Consider the following 19,087-nt stretch of genomic DNA (forward strand, 5'->3'; position numbering starts at 1 on the left):
TATTAAAATATTGTCCCTGGGACCTTCTCTAGAGAAGTCTTCCTTGACCTCTCAGAACAAAAGTACCCCCAAGGAATGCCATGTATCTATTTATAGCTTGTGTCTGCCTCAGAGAAAAGGTCAATGGAGCAGAAATGATCTTAGTCACTCTGGTGGCCTCTGTGCTTCCTCCAGGACCTGGGATACAGCAAGACACCAGTAAACATTTGTTGAATAAACCCTGAAAGTAGAGGCTATGTGAAGTACCTTGCCAGAAACAAAGTAGGAACATCTGCTTCTTGGTGGTTGGGACGATGTGAGAATGGGTACAGATAAATGAAGAATTAGCTGCTCGTCTTATCTGGTGAGCAGAGGGAAGTCAGGACTGATGAAGTATGGCCAGGCCTTGACAGTGGGCTCACAGGCAGCAGGATGCAGTGGAAGGTTTGAGTCAGGACTGAAGCCATCAGCTTGATGGCCCCAAGAAGGACGGAGATAAGTAGTGGACAGATAAAGCAAATGAAGCCTGTGGAAGCTGGTGCAGTTTTTAGGTCCCAAGGTTGAATCTGACTTCCACCTGCCCACTCATCCCCCCCTAATCCCCTGGACTGCATCCTGGGTCTGCAGAGCCAGTCTGGTGAGGACCAGGCTCAACTCCGAAACCTCATGGCACTTAACACTTTCACGTGTGCTTTTGGACAATCTACCTATTTTGAAGACTCCCCAAGAAGCATGTTGCATGTCTTAACTAACTTCCATGAAACCAATAAACGTTTGGTTGCTGAGGCTCAATTACTACTATTATTTTTAAAGATTTTGAGAAAGAGAGCATGAGCAAGAGGAAAGGCAGAGAGACAACCAGATTTCCCACTGAGCCACCATGACCCCCTGGGCTCAATTACTCTGATTAAAATAGTAACCAGGAATGTTACTCAAGAGCCGAGCCCATTTCCTCATCAGTACAATGACTCCACTCTGACCAGCACTCCTGTTCTGCCTCAGCCTCAGATGAGATATTTATAGAAAGCTTAGCGTAATACCGGGCAGGGTAATTACCTCAAACCATCAGGAATAGAACGCTATTCACTTATAAAAAAGTTTACATATCCTAAGTATTCTGTAGCTGATTTACGACACACTGCCTTGAGGGTGCCGGCTTGGGACTCTGTCACCGGCCCAAACCAAGCTTGAAAACAATTTATAAACCAGTCCTCACCACCCAGTGAGACACCCATCAGCATCTCCTGGGGCAGTCTCCTTGGTAAGCTGCCCGCCCACCTCAACCTTCAGAGACCATGCCCTCCTTCCCTTTACTAGTGATTTATGTCCCTAGTAAAGGGCAGGAGCTGAGTCTGGCACATGGCCAGCAGGCACCCCTGTGGAAACAGACCTCTCGGGGGACCTCTGTTAGGTGCCTCAGAAAACTGACAACCATCCCCAGTGAAGGATCATGTCAGGTGGTTCCAAGAACAGAAACATCTAGGACATTCACCCTCTAACAGGGGTATGAAACGGGTAAAAGACGAAGGAGCCCAATTATGAACTCCAGATAGAACACAGCCGTATCTCACCATCCCTCTCCCAGGAGGTACTGGGGGGAGAGGCTGCCAATCCCAGTGCAGCACACGATAAAGGTAAGAGACTAAATAGTTATACTTTATTCCACTGTCACACTTCAGACAGTACGAATCAGATCAGCATTCCACTACACATCCAAAACCCTTCCAGGCTCAGTGGAACGACAAACTCTGGCTTCACGTCATCATCTGGTTTAAGTTTCTTCCTCTGAAAGACAGAAAACGTTAGAGAAATGAGGCATGTCACGCCGGGGAAGTGCTTGTGATTTCCCCACTGCGTTCTGGATCGTCATGGGGCTATGAGGAACTTCCTGCAGTCATCAGATGGTGAATGAAGCAGCAAAGAGGCAACCCGGGGCCCGTGTAACCAGCCCAGAGCATCTTTCCTCCTCCAGACCACTGGCTAACCATTCCGCCTTTCCCTCCATGCTTCTTTCCCACCCTGGCCTCCAGGAGGCCCCTCTCCCCCTGCACCCCTCATGGGATCTGAAGGCTCTGGAAGCAGCTCCAGGCGCCGGAGGGCAGGCTGCTGCAGAGTCGAGTCTCCGGGAGCACTCAGCTGGTCCCATGTCAGGGCTCCAGAGAAGAGTGGCCTCGGAGCTCGGTCCCTAGCTAGCCTAACAGCCCTGCCTAGACTTCAGAAGGAGGCCTGCCACACACCTTCCTCTTCCTCCTCTTCCTCCTCTTCATCCTCATCGTCCTCATCAGAGCTGAACGTGCCGTCCGGCAGGCTGTAGACGCGGATGACCTGCTTGTTGGGATCCTTGAGGATGAGGTACTTGCCCTCCTCCAGCTTCATGCAGATGTCGATGACACAGCGCAGGATGCCCCAGGCGTTTTCCACGCTCAGGTTGATCTGGCTGGCGAACTCATTGGGCTTGAACTGCTGTGTGCCCAGGATGACGTGGCGCGAGGAGTCCTTCACATGGTACCGGGACACGTACCTAGCAGGGGAGGGGGTGACCATGGCGGGGGCAGGCCGCACAGGGGCACAGCCACACCCGCAGCCCCAAGTTCTTCCCCAGGGACAGCGGGGAGGCCCACCCCGCCCGGCCCGCCGACCGCCCCTTGCAGCCGGTGGATTCTGGGCGCCTGCGCGAACCTCACCCCAGCTTGAGATACTCAGAGCCGGCCAGCAAGGCGCAGCATGTCCACCGGGCCAGCTTGTAGCTGTTGTTCTTCAGCTCAGTGGCGATGACGGCACCTCGCTGCGAGTCCAGTTTCTGACGCCAGTCAACACCGTTGCAGTGCTGCAGGAGGCAAGCCGGGCCCAGGCGTGAAGGGGGGCCCCTACTGCCGGAGGCCTGGGACCTCCTCCGGCAGAGAAGGGACTCCTTTGTGGGCTTGGCTTGGAAGCGGGGAGTCCGCAGGTAAATCACAGGCAAAGACACGGTCCCTGGGCGCACAGGGGGGGCCCGGCAAACCCCTAACCCTCTTGTCTAGACCAGGACCCATGCGCGCACAGTGACACAAGGGCCGTATGAATGGCAGTGGCAAGAGTTCACTGTGTGCGGTGTGGGAAGGGAGAGCTCCCCGGAGGGAACGTGATGGCTCCCCCGGGGAGGATGCTGACAGAGGCTGGAGGTGGCGTGACGGGAGAGGTACAGAGGGAAAGACAGGCTGCAGGTCGGGTCAGCCCTGGGTGGGGGCGGAGGCCGCAGAGAGGAAGCCAGAGTCTGACCTTCTGTATATACACGGGCAAACAAAGAGATCATCTGCTCCTACTACCTCGTGCGCAGATGTGGGAACTTGGGACCCAAAGTGAAGTGACTGGCTGAAGGTCATGTGCAGAGATTCTCAGATTGTCTTGGTTCATGGCAACCAGAGGCCTTCCCAAATACTAGTCCTTTAAGTAGTCGGGCCCAAACGGTTTAGGAATAAGACTTAGACAGATACGATTCCCTCAAGACCACTCTTGCGAGTTTGCTGTGGCATTTCGAGAGTCTCTCCACATAGCTGTGCTGCACGGTGGGAGCAGTGTTTTGGACAATGAGTTGGCAGAGATCAAGCGAGTTGGGGCGGGGAGGGCACGGAGGAGGTCAGCTAGACCAGCAAGTGCACAGTAAAAGGCGCGATCGACAGCATCCTGAAGTGGGTGATGACAGCAGAACTGAGGGAGAAGACGGACCGCAGAGCCGAGAAACCCAAGCAGATCTGAGGAACCACGCTTACAGTTCAAGGTTGAGGCTTGGGCTAGGCACAATTCTACTCCCGATGGCGCCGACCCTTGTGTGGCGGGAAACCGTGCCGATGAGGAAAGGTCATGCCCATGGTTAGGCACCTTCTATGTCAAGGGCATTCTGCGCATGTAACTAAGGTCCCTTAAGATAGGGAGACCACCTGGGTGCAAGCCGGACACAGAGAAGTCAAGTCAGAGGCTGGATGCACGAGAACAACCTGCTGAGCTGTTGCTGATCTGAAGACAGAGGGGACCCTCGGGCAAGGGATGTGGGGGACCTCGAGGAGCCGAGAAGCCCCAGCGGACAGCTGGTATGAGAACGGGGCACTGAGCCCACAACAGCAAGGAACTCTGAATTCTACTAACTAGAATGAGCCTGGATATTTCTTCCAGAACCTTCAGATTCATTTTGAGCCTTTGTTACGGAGCAAGAGAAAACGAACACAGAGCTCTATGGAGAAGTAACTGTGGCACAGAGAGCTGCGGAGGGACTGACCTGAAAGGCGGCTCCACTGGAAGTCAGAAAGGAGGGGAGCCAGCAGAGAAAGCAAGAGAAGGACTGAAAAAATGTGCGAGGCTGGAGTCCGGGAGCACCACAGAGGGTAAAGCCACACGGCGACAGTGACGCTGTATGCTATCGGGGGGACCGGCGGAAAGTCTGAGAAGAGGCCACTGGCTCAGAGCCGAGTCCGCAGCAGGGCTTCTGGTGCGCTCCTTCGTCAGGTGGCAGAGGCCAAGGCCGCCTGGGGAGTGGGAATCAGCAGCAGTAAATGCGGGTCCCCGAGTCTCTAATGAAGGCAGAGCACAACGGCCCACAGACTCTGTCTCATTAGACGCTGTTCGATGTGCGCCTGAGCTGTCCTTGCTGTGGAGGACCCTTTGTTGGGTACAGCGGCGCCCTGGGGCACTGCCCTCCGCAGCCGAGTCTGAAGCCCAGGCAGCTTCAGAGAGGGGCGCAGCCCAACGATCCTGCAGCACCAGCAGGAGGGGGAAGCAGAAAGAGGAGAGATGAAGGAAGCCCATTTCTTTCAAGAGGCCTCCTGAAGAGCCAAATCTTCGCTGATCTGAGAATCTCGAAATTCAAGAAGGGAAGGAGTTGGAAGAAGAAATCAGAAGGTCGGAGGGAAGGTTGTGGCTGCTCTAAGCGAAAGAACAGATCAAAAAAAGAGCTCCGGGGCTTATAGGACACCTGCCAACCCGGATGACGAGAGATCAAAACCAGACGCTCGCAGAGAGAAGCCCACAGGAGGGCAGAGAGGAACAGAGAGGGACAAAGTCCTGTGAGAACATCACTACTCCTGGTTCCTGTGTGCCTCCTGCGTGCCACACGAGCAGAAAAGCTCTAGCCTTAGCCACGGTCTACAAAGGCACGATCTCTTTCTCAATGAGGAACTAAGGGGAGGAAAAACTCAGAAGACACACACACACACAAAAATCTTGGTAGCTGTGTAAGTGACGCACAGAGACAGAAGACCAAGGCTCACAAAGGCTAGTCAGGGACAGCAGGGCCCGCAGGGACCACAGACAGGGTGACCAAGCGTGCCTCACCCTGGAATCCCACTCGTTGAGGGTCTTGATGTTGATGAAGGACACTTCCCCGTTGGCTCCGGTCATGACGCCATCGTGCTCACAACGGACAATAAGGTCGATGTCGTCTCCAAGCTTCCACCTGCGGTACCTGCAGCCAACAAGGAGCTTGTTCAGCCACTGGAGACCCCGGCTTTCAGAGAGCCCACCCCCCCAGGTGGCTGACATACCGGTAGGCGACTGAGGCGACTTCATTCTTGTCCATGTCATCCTCCACGAATGGGTTTGGGTTGGGGAAGTTGTATCTTTCCTTCCCCTGCCAAAAGACAGAGGCGTCAGGAGACAGTGAGCACTCGCGGCCGGGCCCATTGAGCAGACCCTGCGCTCGGCTTACTTATAGCCGTGGCCGGCCCCCTGCGGCCCTCCGGGGTGGGGTGGGGGCCGTTTACCCTTCCCGACCTCGAGCATGAACCCGGGGAGATCCCGAATGCTTGCATGGGCCGTCTGTGTGCTTCGTGTGTCTGAATGAGCAGCCACACCCCCCTCCCGTTTCATTTTTCTAGAGTGCACGCCACCACTTGTCATAAGAGGTTTATTTCGTTTATGGTCTTTCCTCCTTCATTAGAATGAAGCCTCCTGAGAGTAGAACTCAGCTCACTGCTAGATCTCCAGCACCTAAACAGTGTGTTTGTAATCAGTCTGTCAAAGAGCTGAAGGAATCCCTACAGCCGAGACAAGTGTTCCTAGGACTCCAGCCTCATGGAGAACGTCCGACACAACACAGAACTCTGAAGTGCTGGGTCTAGGGTTCCGTCAGGCAGCCTGAACTCAAAGCCCCAGCGTGGGCTCCTCTGTGACAGACAGGGACCCCGTCTGCCCTGCTCAGTCCCACCACCCCAGAGCCCACCACCAAGCAGATGTTCTGGAAACAGAGGCCCAGAGGCTCTCACCGCCTCACCATTCTCAAGCACTGCTGGGAGAAGTTGTGGTTGATGTAGGTCGCTTCCATGGCCAAGTTGCGTGGCGAATTGAAGGAATTGCCTTCATCTTGCGGGGGCTCGTTGGCAGTCTCACTCACTGTCAGGAGGTCTGCAAAAACAGCAGCGTGGTCACCCACCCACGAAACCGAGCCATTAACGTGCCTGGCACTACGGGGAGGGGTGCAGGCCTGTCCTTCAAGGAACCACCACCTGCCAAGCCGGCTCTCCCAAGCAGGGGGGTGGGCCGGGGTGTGTGTGGGGGGGACAGATGGGAGGAGCGAGGAGCGCTGCTGAGTAACTTCACATCTCCTCTAATGTTAAATTCAAGAAACCAGTCTCGTTTCAATCTTTTGGGATTCAAGAGAATGTCTGATTTTATTAGCTTTTTGACTAAGAAAAGACCCTAAGCCTTAGGTATGGAATTGTATCGTTCTACCTCGCTGCTATCCTGCTTTAGTGACCTGGTTTCCCTTCGGGGCCTGCGTATTCGTGTTTGTGTGGTATTGAACACGTGCATGAGTAGTTTCCCCTTAATAAATACACTGAAGTATGCCTTCGGCTCAGGTCATGATCCCCGGGTCCTGGGACCCAGCCCCGCGTTAGGCACCCTGCTCAGTGGGAAGCCTGCTTCTCCCTCTCCCTCCCCCTGCTTGTGTTCCCTCTCTCGCTGTGTCTGTCAAGTAAATAAATAATATCTTTGAAAAAAAAAATACATTAAAGTAAAGGAAAAAAAACCCTTAACTTAAAGAAAACTACGAAGTAAACGTCAAAGGTGGTACGGAGCACGGGCAGAAGTCAGGAAAGTGCCACCCCTACATTCCAAAGAAGTAACATTCGGAAGCACGGTACTGGGGCCTCGAGGAGGTGCCTTGGCCTCGGCTGTCAGTGCTCTGGGGAGACAGTAGACTGTTTCCCGCCCTTTCTCTAGAACCAGGGACTTGCTCTGAACCAACATGACAGCCAACACCTTTGTGCTGCTCCCAAACAGGCTTCCTACCAAAGTCGGAGTTGTCCCTCTTGTCAAAGAAGAGCTTGGAGCCGACTCTCTGCACGACGATGTCCCAGGAGTACACGGAGCGCGTGCAGCCCATCAGCGTGGCGAGGATGGCGTCTGTGGCGAACACGTTCCCCTGGGTTTTCGCCAGCTGCAGAGAGGACGGGGGAGAAAGAGGGGAGGATACTCTCAGATCTAGCCGGCCCTCTGCAGGGAGCGCTCACGCCCTCACATCCAAGTACACACCCCGCTAGCGGTTGGAGCGGGTAGTCCACAAGCTCCCGCAGGCAGGCGTGCTGCCGCCCTCCTCCGCACCCCGCCATGAGGGACTGCAGCTCACTGGAGCATGCACCACATTCCAGGACGGCATGTCGCTATGCTCTCGCCTCACCTCAGTGGCTTGTGTTAAGCACACTCGCCCCGCTTCCCAGGTGAGGAGAGGAGGGCTCAGGCAGGCGGCGCGAGGAAGGGTGGCAGGGCTGGGGTTCGGGTCCAGCTCCACTTAACGCCCGTGTCACGGCACAGGCCGCAGGGTGGCCGTGTCCCAGCGGCCCCTGCCCCATCTGGGAGCATCGGAGACGGAGGGGGTTCCGAGGCCTAGGAATCCATGCAGATGCCCGCGGGGCCCACCTTTCGGATGACAGGGTCGTCTGTGGTGGTGACAGTGTGGAAGATGCGCTTGATGCTCCGCAGCGGCTTCTCGCTCCTCGTGGTAATGCGGTCGAAGGCTTTGTCGTAGTACTCCAGCGCCCCGCAGCACTCGCTGAGGCCAGCGGCCAGGCGACAAGGGAAACGGCACCATCAACTTTTTGTCTTCGTTTTTAAAAAGCTACAGAGCGGTGCCTGCGTGGCTCGGCCGGCTGAGCGCCTGACTCTTGATTTCGGCTCAGGCCAAGCTCTCAGCCAGCTCTGCGCCCGGAGGGGACTTGGAGTCTGCCTGACATTCTCTCCCTCTCCCCCGGCCCCTCCCTCTGCTTATGTGCTTGCTTTCTCTTTCTAAGAAATAAATCAATTTTTAGGGAAGAAAAAAAAAAAAAAAAGCTGTGCAATCCAAAGTCTTATCCAGAAATCCCACCTATAAAAGGAGAGAGGATTCCTCTGTCGGGAACAGGAGAGACAAGCTCCCAGAGTTCACACAGATCCCTGTCTGCTAAGCTCTGGATATGGCTCCACAGAACAGCGTGAACACAACTGACTGACACAGACTCCCCACTTTAATGATGGGGAGACTAAGGCCAAGACAGGGACATGGGCAGTTATGGAGGCATCTGGGCATGCAGGTTCCTGGCCTGGCGCTCTGGCCCCCACTGACTGACTTCTATCTACTACCCGAGGGAAATAGCTCTTTGTGACATCAGGAGAAGCTCTGCCTCTGAGGAACTACGGTCTTTCTCTTCCTGCCGAAAGAGCCACACAACTCGCTGGTCCATACACACACGCGCGTGGCAGGAGGTGGCAGAAGACACGACTTACATGTCCTGTGGCTCTGACACTTCCAAGTAGCGCATCTTCATCAACTGAGGAAAGTCCATCTCCTCCTTCACCTCCCAGTCACTACGGACTTCCACCGAAGAGTCTCGGGGTTTCTGTGCAGAACCAGTGGAGGGAGAACGACAGGCAGCGTGTAACAGGAGAAGACAGGTTAACAGCGTGGAGGGCTCTTAGTCAATAAATCCCTCCAGAGCCTGTGCCACACGCTGGCTGCTTTCTTTCTTTCTTTTTTTTTTTTTTTTTTAGATTTTATTTATTTATTTGACAGACAGAGATTACAAGTAGAGAGAGAGAGAGAGGGAGGGGGAAGCAGGCTCACTGCCGAGCAGAGAGCCCGATGCGGGACTCGATCCCAGGACCCTGAGATTATGACCCCAGCTGCAAGCAGAGGCTTTAACCCTCTGAGCCACCCAGGCGCCCTGTCGCTGGCTGCTTTCTAAGACAGCACCCCGACTCTGGGCTTTGCAGTCTAGAAAAGGACCGAAGGGGGCAAGAGGTCAAAAACAACCAGGAAATTTCCTTCTAGGTGATGTTGGCACCCAGGGCACACCAGCTCTTTCACACGTATAGAACTTCTAGCAGCTTCTTTTATGTCTCACAGGATGTCAGCCCAGCAAGCATCGCATCCCGCAAAACCTAACTGCTGCCGCTGGAGCCCGTCTCCTGCTCACGTGCGCCCCCCGCTCTCACAGCATCCCCATAAGCACCCGTGCACGAACGTTTACAGCAGCATTTCCCCACCAGCAGCAAGTGGAACCCACCCAGACGTCTGTGTCCCAGGGAACGGGTAATGAAACATGGTACACTCGTATTATAGACTTGGCAATAAGGAGGCCCTGGATGAACCTGAAAACGTGCTCCGTGGAAGGAGCCAGACACAAAGGCCCGCATGTCACAGAAGTCTATGTATAGGAAATGTCTGGAAGAGGCAAACCTAGAGACAGAAGAGACTGGTAGTAGCCGAGGGCTGTGTAGAGAGAGCAAAGGCTGGCTGCTGAAGGGCATGGGGTTCTTTCCAGAATGACGAGACTGTTCTGCTGGCTGCAGGCCCGCATCCATGAACATACCAAGAACCCCCGAACTGTACACTTGAAATGGGTGGACTGCACAGAGCGTGAAGATTCCAATAAAGCAGTTATAAAACCAAATAAGCAGACAAAACTGAATTTCTAGATAGAACTCTGGTGTGGATACACTACCTGTGACTTCTGGTCCCACTTCTGCCTCACTCCGAATTGTTTCTGGAATTTTTTCTGCAGTCGTATGCGCTCTCTAGAAAGACAAGAAGACTGCTTTGGGTGCAGATCTTTAAATGAGCGGGTTTTTGAAAGGCAGAAGCTGCCATCCTCTTCTGCTAACCTGCAACACTGTCACTGACTTCTTGGAACCAAGAAAACGGGGGCTTCGTGAAAAAGAGCAGAGCACGAGTATACACATGGTGCTAGAAGAGGTGCACTGCCCCCTACTCTGGCCTCTAGCAGCTCCAGCCTGGGCAGGGCTGCTGGCCGACATGGCTCCCAGGGCCCCGTGTGAAGGAGGCCCTGGGCTCGGGCCGCAGCAGAACTGACCAAGGGAAGCACCAGAGCTCTTCTTACCTGCCCTCATTTCTTACCAGTGCACGGCCACTGCCGAGTAATCTCCTGCCGTGCTACCTGCCAACGATGGCCCTCGGAGAATGAGGGCAAGCTCAAACAGTGGCTTTGCTGGTGTCAGGAAGGTTTCTGTGTTTGTCTGCAATGCTGGGCCAGTAATTTCAGAGCATGCTCTGGCCCAGTAATTTCAGAGCACGCTCGGCCCTGGAAGGGTGAGGACAAGAAACCTCACCTCTCTTTCTGCTTGGCGCTCTTAGGCAGGGTCTGCAGGTTGAACTGCAACATGTTCCGTCGATCTTTGTCTCTGCGGAGGTTCCGCTGGGAAGTAAGAAGAAAACACCCGTGTTAAAATCCTGGGGATCTGATGGACAAGAGGCAAGGCTTAATGGGAGAGCTTTCCCTGGCATTCGCATGGACACACAGTCACATATTTTTTATTGAAGTAGGTTTGCGGGCTTTTATTAGAGTTGCAGTTTGGCTCTTTATGTAGATGCAGCCCAACTGGACCATCTACTTAATAAAGCCTGCACACAGCGATTAAATGAGGCAACAGGCACCCTTTTACCTGACACAAGCACGCCCTCTTGGCACAGAGGTACGATGTCCTAGCCTATGACAAAAAGCCAAACCATTTAAACCTATCCCTGGACCCAGTAAGTTTACTTCAGCACAGTGTATCAATGGTCAGCCACTTGGAAATCACTGGAAGACCCACGAAAACGCGCTTTCATCAGTACACACAAGGTAGCATTTTCAGCAGGTGGCTGCCAGTGGTAATGGCCCCAAGACAGTCGGATTGCTGGTTCCTGGCCTACCTGTGCAAATCGCATCCGATTCCGCTGGTAGGCGGTCTTCTGTGTGCGTGCTGTGTCCACCAGCTGGAAACTAGTTTCGTCCTCCTCGTGGAAATAAGCATATTGACTTCCACCACCGAACTGAGAGGAGTACTTATCTGCAAGCAAAGGCAGGGATGTGTAACAGCTGCTACAGTTACTTTACACACATGCTGGTCTAGAGCCTTCCTATTCAAACTGTGCCCCCGGACCCTTAGCAGAGGTGCGTGCTGATGGACTCACCTCACACCCACCAAATCAGAATCAGAGTTTTAAGATCCCCAGGTGATTCACGTGCACATTCAAGTCTGAACAGCTCTGATCTAAAGAGCTTTCTAAGTCAAGACAGAGTTTGAGGATGTCAAGCCCATTTCATGCCCTGCCTTGGTCTGTAAGAAGAGGAGTCCACCTTTACTCTCCCAGAAGGGGCAGACATGGGGCGTGCACTATGCAAACGGCAAACACCTGCACCACCGGGTGCTTGAGGCAGACACGTCCAACAGGTCATGTTACACTTTACTGCTGACCTCGGCCTCAGATAATCGTCACTTGGGTTACAAGCAGCCCCTTCCAGCAATCTCAGCTGGCACAGAAAAACCACCACCACCACCACCACCCATTTACTGGGTCGAAATCTTAATATGTGGAGTCCTCTGACTGGCTTCCTAGGTTCAGAAAATCCTAGGCACTGCAGTACAAAACAGGAATGAGTTCAAAGGATACGTAAAAAGATTCATGGCTCCCTGAAAGTGGAAGGGAAAAAAAAAAAAATCCCACTATAACAGATTAAATCACTTCAATGAGCAGTCCAAGTTTTAGGGCCATTCAAAAAAAAAAGTGGATACTTCCTACAGTTCAGACAGCCCTAAAAACTACGAATTATCATCATCATCATTTTGTTCCTTTCCTAGAATGCTTTTGGATGGAGGTTACTAGAAAAAGCAACAATCCTCCCAAGGCCCTGGTCTGGGCAGTCCGTTGAACACTTACTCGTGTACCTCTTATCTTGGTATGTGGCACCCGTCCAGTCTGCAACCTGTGAGAGCAGTAGCAGAGGAGAGAGCACACAGGTCAGTCAGACACGTTTCTGCGGACCCAGAAACCCCTGTTAAGTGAAGACGCCATCTGGGAATAACTTAAGAGAGACTGGGGATCATAAGGCCTTTAAGTGCCTAGCTCTGTTAGGACTACTGTTAAGTACCCAGGCGTTACAGCCTTCCCCAGCTGGTGTCCCCCTAAGGAACACAGGAGTTACACTTTGGAGAGAACAAACCAGAAATGGTTAACGGAGGGCTGCAGCCATAGCTTAAAAGCTTCACTTTCATGAACAGGCAAGTACCTTTCCTAGCCGATCCCCTTTGCTGAACGGTTGGTAGGGCATATCCCGAAACTGCTCGGGCACGGCACAGGGACCCCAGCCGGAGGGGTTGTCCTGGATCACGGGGGTCATGAACTTCGCCATCTTCTAAAACCTAAAAAATACAAATAATGTGAGTAGCTTCATGAAGAAAGGCCTCTGAGTACAAGCAGGCTTCTGCTATGAGAAGCTAAGACATAATGACAAAATCTGAAAGGCAACACACAAAATGGAACACTCCGCTGTTGAGCTCCTACTAACTGAGTTCGTTTTCTCGTAGATAATATCGTGAATACTTAAGACGTGGAAGACCACTAACAAAACTGATCTACCATACTGCACCGACTCTCTGACACCTACTTTCCCCACTATAATGTCTTTGAAATGAGGCTGCACCTTATGCTTCATTGGCTCTCTTATCCTAATTGGCAGTTTGTCCTTCTTGGTGCTACGTAACATACGTGTGCTTCTTTAATTCAGTAGTGTCTCAGCTTTGATGGAATGTAGTAACCTTTCTCCAGTGTAATAACCATGTTCTAGTTCTCAGAAACACCTTCACCAAGTCATACAATCCGCTTCTCTAAGACTTCATCTATTAAGTGAATAAGACCCTGGTTTAATTCACAGCACGAAATCATTGCTAAAGACTGGGTAGTTATACATATGAAAATGCTTGACTGTAAAATGCCACACAATTACATCTGGGACTTGCAAAAAATGTATTTACACACAGGGTGCTGAGAAAAAAGAAGTCCATAAGTATAGCCTGATGTGTAACCTTTCTTTCTTGGTTCTTCTGATTTTCTGTCATCAATGCAAATCCTTATGCAGAACAAGGGGACACAGAGCCAAGCAAAAAGCCTGTCAGAAAGCTGAGATTACCATAAGCCCTAGGTCCTAAAAGTGTCCACACGTCCCATGTTTGTAGATGTTCACAAGTACCAGTTATTGTTCTTGGTGTCGACCCTGCATAAACCCAGTAAATGCCCCGAACAATCCTGAGGTAGCTTCTAGTATCATCCCCGCTCTTCAGATCAGAACACTGAAGCACAGAGAAGCTAAGAAATTGTTCAAATTTGCAATGCTAGTTGATGAAAAAATTTGAACCAAAGCAGTCTGGCTGGAATCCGCGCTCTGGTCATGCTATAGCTCCTCTGAAATAGATCTTCATCTGACAGTTCCTATCAAAAACCTATGCACTTGGGGCGCCTGGGTGGCTCAGTGGGTTAAAGCCTCTGCCTTCGGCTCCGGTCATGATCCCAGGGTCCTGGGATCGTGGCCCATGTTGGGCTCTCTGCTCAGCAGGGAGCCTACTTCCCACCCCCCCGCCCCCGCCCTGCTGACTTGTGTTCTGTTTGTCAAATAAATAAAATCTAAAAAACAAACAAAACAAAAACCTATGCACTGATCATCCATCGTAATCCTCAGGTGCGTTCCTAGACGAAAAGCCGTTGCACAAATATTTCCAGAGCATCACAGAAAGCTCTCCTCAGTGTCCCACGATGGGGAGACTGAGGTTTCCTGCAGAAGTGAACCGGGGTGACAGCAAGAGGGAACATACCAGCGGGATTCATCCTCCGACTCTAAACTTAAGATATACCACGGGAAGAGGACCGAGAGAAGAGATGGCAGCTTCAAGACAAGTCTCATTACAATGACTACTTATTGAGCCCCTACAGAGTGTCAGACACTGTGCTAAACGAGTTAATAGCACTAACTCCCCCACACCCCACATTTCAGAGATTAAAAGTCCGCAGCTTGGCCAATTAAGCTGTTGATCTGGCCACTGTTTCAAAACAGCTGATTTCCAGGGCTGTCTGCCCCAAGTCCAGCATTCTTCCCATTATGTTATAGCTCGGCAGCCACCCGAGAAGAAATGGGGTTGTATCCCTACCTAGTAGCCCAGTCAACAATATTTCAAAAAGGTGTAAAAAAAAAAAAAATCCAGTTGTTCTGCTACAGTTCAAGGAGGAAGCAGACCCAAGGCTTGGCATGCATTTCTCCAGCAGGTGGAAAGAATTCGCTGGACTTCAACGCATACCCCATGAGCAGAATGGAACCAGAAGCACAAACAGCCGGTCAGTTGCATCGGGGTGACAGCTGCACCCTGGGCAGCGGAGGCACCCCAGGGCACTCAGAAGGTGCCCTGTGGCTGGCAGGCCATGGTGCTGTGTAGACAGACTATCACAGCCACTCCAGATCGGATGCCATCATTCCAGAGGGGAGAGAGTTTCAGATCAGAGATCAAACTTATGCCACCACAGCCTTCCATTTCACAGAAAAGGGAAGAAAACCTTTGGACTGTGAATTCCTCACGTTAGGCTCAAACACTGCTCAGCCTGGAACCCCCCCAAATACCTCCTTCACAGACAGTCTGGGAGCCTCTGGCTACTTTGAAAACCCTGAGACCCAACGGGGTGAACAGGTAACTATCAAAGTCCCTCAGCCCGTGGCCGCAAAGCGAAGCCTAAGGCCAGGGGACCTCACCCACAAGGCCGTGAGCCGCATCCCTAAGTGTGTCCGGCCTGGGGTCCGGATTCCGCCCCGCCCAGCGGGGGGGCCCGAGGCGGCCGCAGACGTACGGGAGGTCTCTTCCGGGAGGCCTCCGAAGGCCGGGCCTAGCCCAAGCCGGCTCCAGAGATCCACGGAACCCTAGGGAACATTCCACTCACCTGTAAAGGCCTCTGCCGGGCCCGGATGGCGAGAGATGGTCCAGGCCGAAGACGGCGCACCGGTTACCCTCCAAGGAACAGGGAAAAGGAAGAAAGATGCGCGCGCACCGGCCGGCGCCGTAAACACAATCGGCGCTGTCGTAAACTGCCTTCTAGCTTCCTGCGGAATCCACGGCAGAGCGCACGAGTCGTAAAGCGACGGCACACCCGGAAATTCGTCACTCTTCTTTGAGAGGTGTACACACGGTTTTCGAGGAGCTAAGAGGCCGGGGGTGTGTTTACAGTTACGTCACGGGCGCATCCGGCGACGCCCCCAGAGGGCGTCCAGAATTTTTGAAACGTGGCGGCGGTGCACTGGAAGCTGGAGGCGGGGAGAGGTGACAGCCTCTCCCGGTCCCGTAGCGGTTCACGGGTATCGCTTCGGCCCTTCTGTATCGCAGCGTGGCCGGGGTTCCGGCTTGCACTGGCCAGTGGTGTGGCTCGGGTCTCACAGCTGGGGGCAGGTCGAGGGTCCGGGACAGAGGTTATGGTTACCATTCCTCCGTCCCTCCCCTGCCCCGCTCCCGCCCCTTCTTTTCGTTTTGGAAACTGAGGCCCGGAGCCCTGAGTAGCAGGGCTGGTAGTGTAGGGGTGGAAGCCGGGATTCAATGCATACTTCACGGTTCTCAAGCCTTGTCCTACGACGACGATTTCTGGAGCGCTAGTGTGTAGAATGGAGACTCCGGGTCTGACTTCCATTGGTTACTCAGCGACCGCTAGGCTGGAGGCCGGGAACCTGCTCGTTAGGTAGCGATTGTGATTCTGATGTGGCGGCTGGGGAACCACTTTGCTACAAAGGACCACGGTGCTGTCCTTTCCGCAGTTCTTGGCCTCTGGAATTTGTCCTTGAATCATATTCGGGAATTTCAAAACATTGAAAGAGAATCTGAAGATGTTTTTTTATTCAAACTTCATGTTCTTTTCTATCTGGTCGGCTGGGATTCCTTATCTGTCTCTCAGCCTGACTGACTCCTTTATTGGAAAATAAATCTGTTAGATCTGATATCTGCTCGCCTCTGCCACTTGCTAGCTGTGTAGGCTTCCCATCTCTGGGTCTGTTTCCTTATCTGTAAATTGGAGATGATTAATAATTGGGCACTATGAGGGTAAAAATAAATTCATGTTACAATAGTAATTCCACTTACCAGTTGTGTGAACTTGATCATTCTCAAGCTATTTATTCATCTGTGAAATGAAAATGTTAATGGGGGGGGGCGCTTAGGTGGCTCAGTGGGTTAGCCTTCCTGTCAGGTCAGGATCTCAGGTCTTGGGATCCAACCTCATGTGCTCCCTGCTCAGCAGGGAGTCTGCTTCTCTCTTTCTCTCTGCAGCTCCCCCTGCTTATGCTTCCTCTCCCTGTCAAATAAATAAATAAGATCTTTATTAAAACATTTTTTTTAATAAGTGCATTTGTTTCCATAAATTTTCTCCCAACCTGCTCATGTTCCTAATTTTTGCTGATGGCACTTGGTTAATGGTGCCCAGTATAAAGCCTTGTAGTCATCATTAATAGTCCCTTTTCCCTTTCCCTTTCCCACCACATTTCCACATTAAGTCCTTTATCCAATGCTCTTTGCTCTACTTTCAAAATACATTTTTTTTTAAAAAGATCTTATTTATTTTTTCATCTCCCTCATAGAGGGAGAGAGAGCACAGGCAGGGGGAGTAGCAGGCAGAGTGGGAAGCAGATTCCTTGAAGAGCAAGGAGCCTGTTGGGACTCGATCCCACCTGAGCTGAAGGCAGGCACTTAAACAACTGAGCCACTGCATCCCAACTTTCAAAATACATCTTTTTTTTTTTTTTTTAAGATTTATTTATTTGACAGAGAGAGACACAGCGAGAGAGGGATCACAAGCAGGGGGAGTGGGAAAGGGAGAAGCAGGCTTCCCCCTCAAGCAGGGAGCTGGATGCTAGGCTTGATCCCAGAACCCTGGGATCATGATCTGAGCCAAAGGCAGATGCTTAACAAGCTACCCAGATGCCCCTCAAAATACATCTTGAATGCTACCCCTTTCCCCACCATATCCAGCCTCCTATTTAGACTTCCAGTGTCCACTCTTGCTTCTCTAGTGTTCCTGCCCTAGTGGTACCCAAGGCAATCAGTTCACAGTTTTCTAGCACCTTCCTACTATGTGCTTAGAGTGAAACATGAATGTCTTCTGTGGCTTGTCTGGTCCCTGGCTACCTTTCAACTTTATAGCCTCTCTTTTTAAAAAAAAATTTGTTAGAGAGAGAGAGAGAGAGAGCGAGAGCACGTGAGCACAGCAGGGGTGGGGGCAGAGGGAGAGGGAGAAAGAATCTGAAGCAGACTCCCCGCTGAGTGTGGATTCCCTACAGGGGCTTGATATCATGACCATGAGATCACGACCTGAAACCAAGAGGCAGATGCTTAACCAACACTACAGCCCAGCACCCCTATACCCTGCCTTTCTCTACTCACTGTGCTGTAGCTACCTTGGTCTTTTTTTCTATGTTTCAAGTACATCAGCCCCACACCTAGTCCAGCAGGGCCTCTGTACTTGCCGGGCCTTCTGCATGGAACACCCTTTCCCAGGTTTAACCATGGGTGTCTTGGTCTTATCATTTATGCCTCTGTTCCAAGAGTTATCCCCTCCATGAGATTTCTGACCGCTGTTCCTAAAAAGGCTACTCCTCCCACATCCCTCTTCGCCTCTTACCCTGCTTTGTTTTCTTCCCAGTTCTCATCGCACTCTGAAATATTTTTGTTTCCTTGTTTGGGTTCTGTCTCTGTCTCTATAAACTCCATAAGAGTAGACGCTTTGTTTTTCTCACCTAGAGCAGTGCCAGTAATACATATTTACTGAATTGTTGAATGAAGGCGTGAGGCTTTTAAGGGAATTGAATGAGAAAGTAAATTTAGCCCATTATTCTGGGCACATAAATAAGCACTCGACTAACGTTAGTGTAATTAAGATCAATATTGATTGTGATATGGGGGCGCCTGGGTGGCTCAGTGGGTTGAGCCTCTGCCTTCGGCTCAGGTCATGATCTCGGGGTTCTGGGATTGAGTCCCGCATCGGGCTCTCTGCTCAGCAGGGAGCCTGCTTCCCTCTCTCTCTCTCTGCCTGCCTCTCCATCTACTTGTGATTTCTCTCTGTCAAATAAATAAATAAAATCTTAAAAAAAATATTAATTGTGATATGTTCCAAAATGTAAGGGGAGATGTATTTTTGCTCAAGGGCTTAGATCATGTCTTCTTTCTTTTTTTTTTTGCTATGGGTTCACAGGCCATCTGCTTCCGTTTCTCCCTTGTGTCAGAGTTTAATAATCTTTCCCATATTTTGGCCCAGACGTCTCCCCAGATGGAGAAGGATTTGGAGTGTCCTGTCTCATTCTCAGTAGCGGGTCCCTGGCCTTGGGTGGGAGATCTTGCCTTCACTCCTTCTCTCAACCAACACCCCTGCTGCCTCTCTCTGTCTAGCCCACTGTCCACATGCAGCCGGGATGACCCTCCTTGACATTAAATCGAAGTGGACCCGACCTCCCGTCTTCCCTCCTCAAGACAGTTTAGTAGCTTACCTCTAGCCTGGGGATAAAATCCTGCACTCTGTTCTGTGGCCTGCAGATTTTGAAATGGCCACTTCTCACTGGCAGCATTCCCTTTCTGGGTCCCAGGCTCATCACTGCCCAGAGACCTCTTTACCTGCAGTCCTCTGGTGCCCAGAATGCATCTCCCCTAGATCTTCATGCACTCGTGTCCTCATCAAACAGACATTTCCTCACCACCCCTCCGGGAGCCCGGCACCGTGCTTTTTCTGTACCATGGGCTTGGCACTCTGGGGATTTACATGAGCTCATTTAATTCTCACCACAGCTGTGTGAGGTCGAGCCTACTCGTCTTCCCA

General features: G+C 51.9%; 1 protein-coding gene across 1 annotated transcript; it reads right to left on the bottom strand.

Annotated features, from left to right (window-relative positions):
- Positions 1-1,614: 1,614 nt before the first annotated feature.
- On the bottom strand, positions 1,615-15,334 carry EIF3D (eukaryotic translation initiation factor 3 subunit D). The gene is made up of 15 exons (XM_059186859.1): positions 15,182-15,334; positions 12,492-12,624; positions 12,143-12,188; positions 11,135-11,271; positions 10,552-10,637; positions 9,927-9,999; positions 8,710-8,822; positions 7,867-7,999; positions 7,240-7,387; positions 6,221-6,351; positions 5,493-5,578; positions 5,284-5,413; positions 2,664-2,806; positions 2,217-2,500; positions 1,615-1,764 (listed from the first exon to the last, which is right to left on the bottom strand). The coding sequence occupies exons 2-15, from the start codon at positions 12,612-12,614 to the stop codon at positions 1,751-1,753; spliced, it is 1,647 nt and encodes a 548-aa protein (XP_059042842.1). The 5' UTR covers positions 12,615-12,624; positions 15,182-15,334; the 3' UTR covers positions 1,615-1,750.
- Positions 15,335-19,087: the final 3,753 nt, after the last annotated feature.

This window comes from Mustela lutreola, chromosome 8, assembly GCF_030435805.1.
Source record: "Mustela lutreola isolate mMusLut2 chromosome 8, mMusLut2.pri, whole genome shotgun sequence".
NCBI lineage: Eukaryota > Metazoa > Chordata > Mammalia > Carnivora > Mustelidae > Mustela > Mustela lutreola.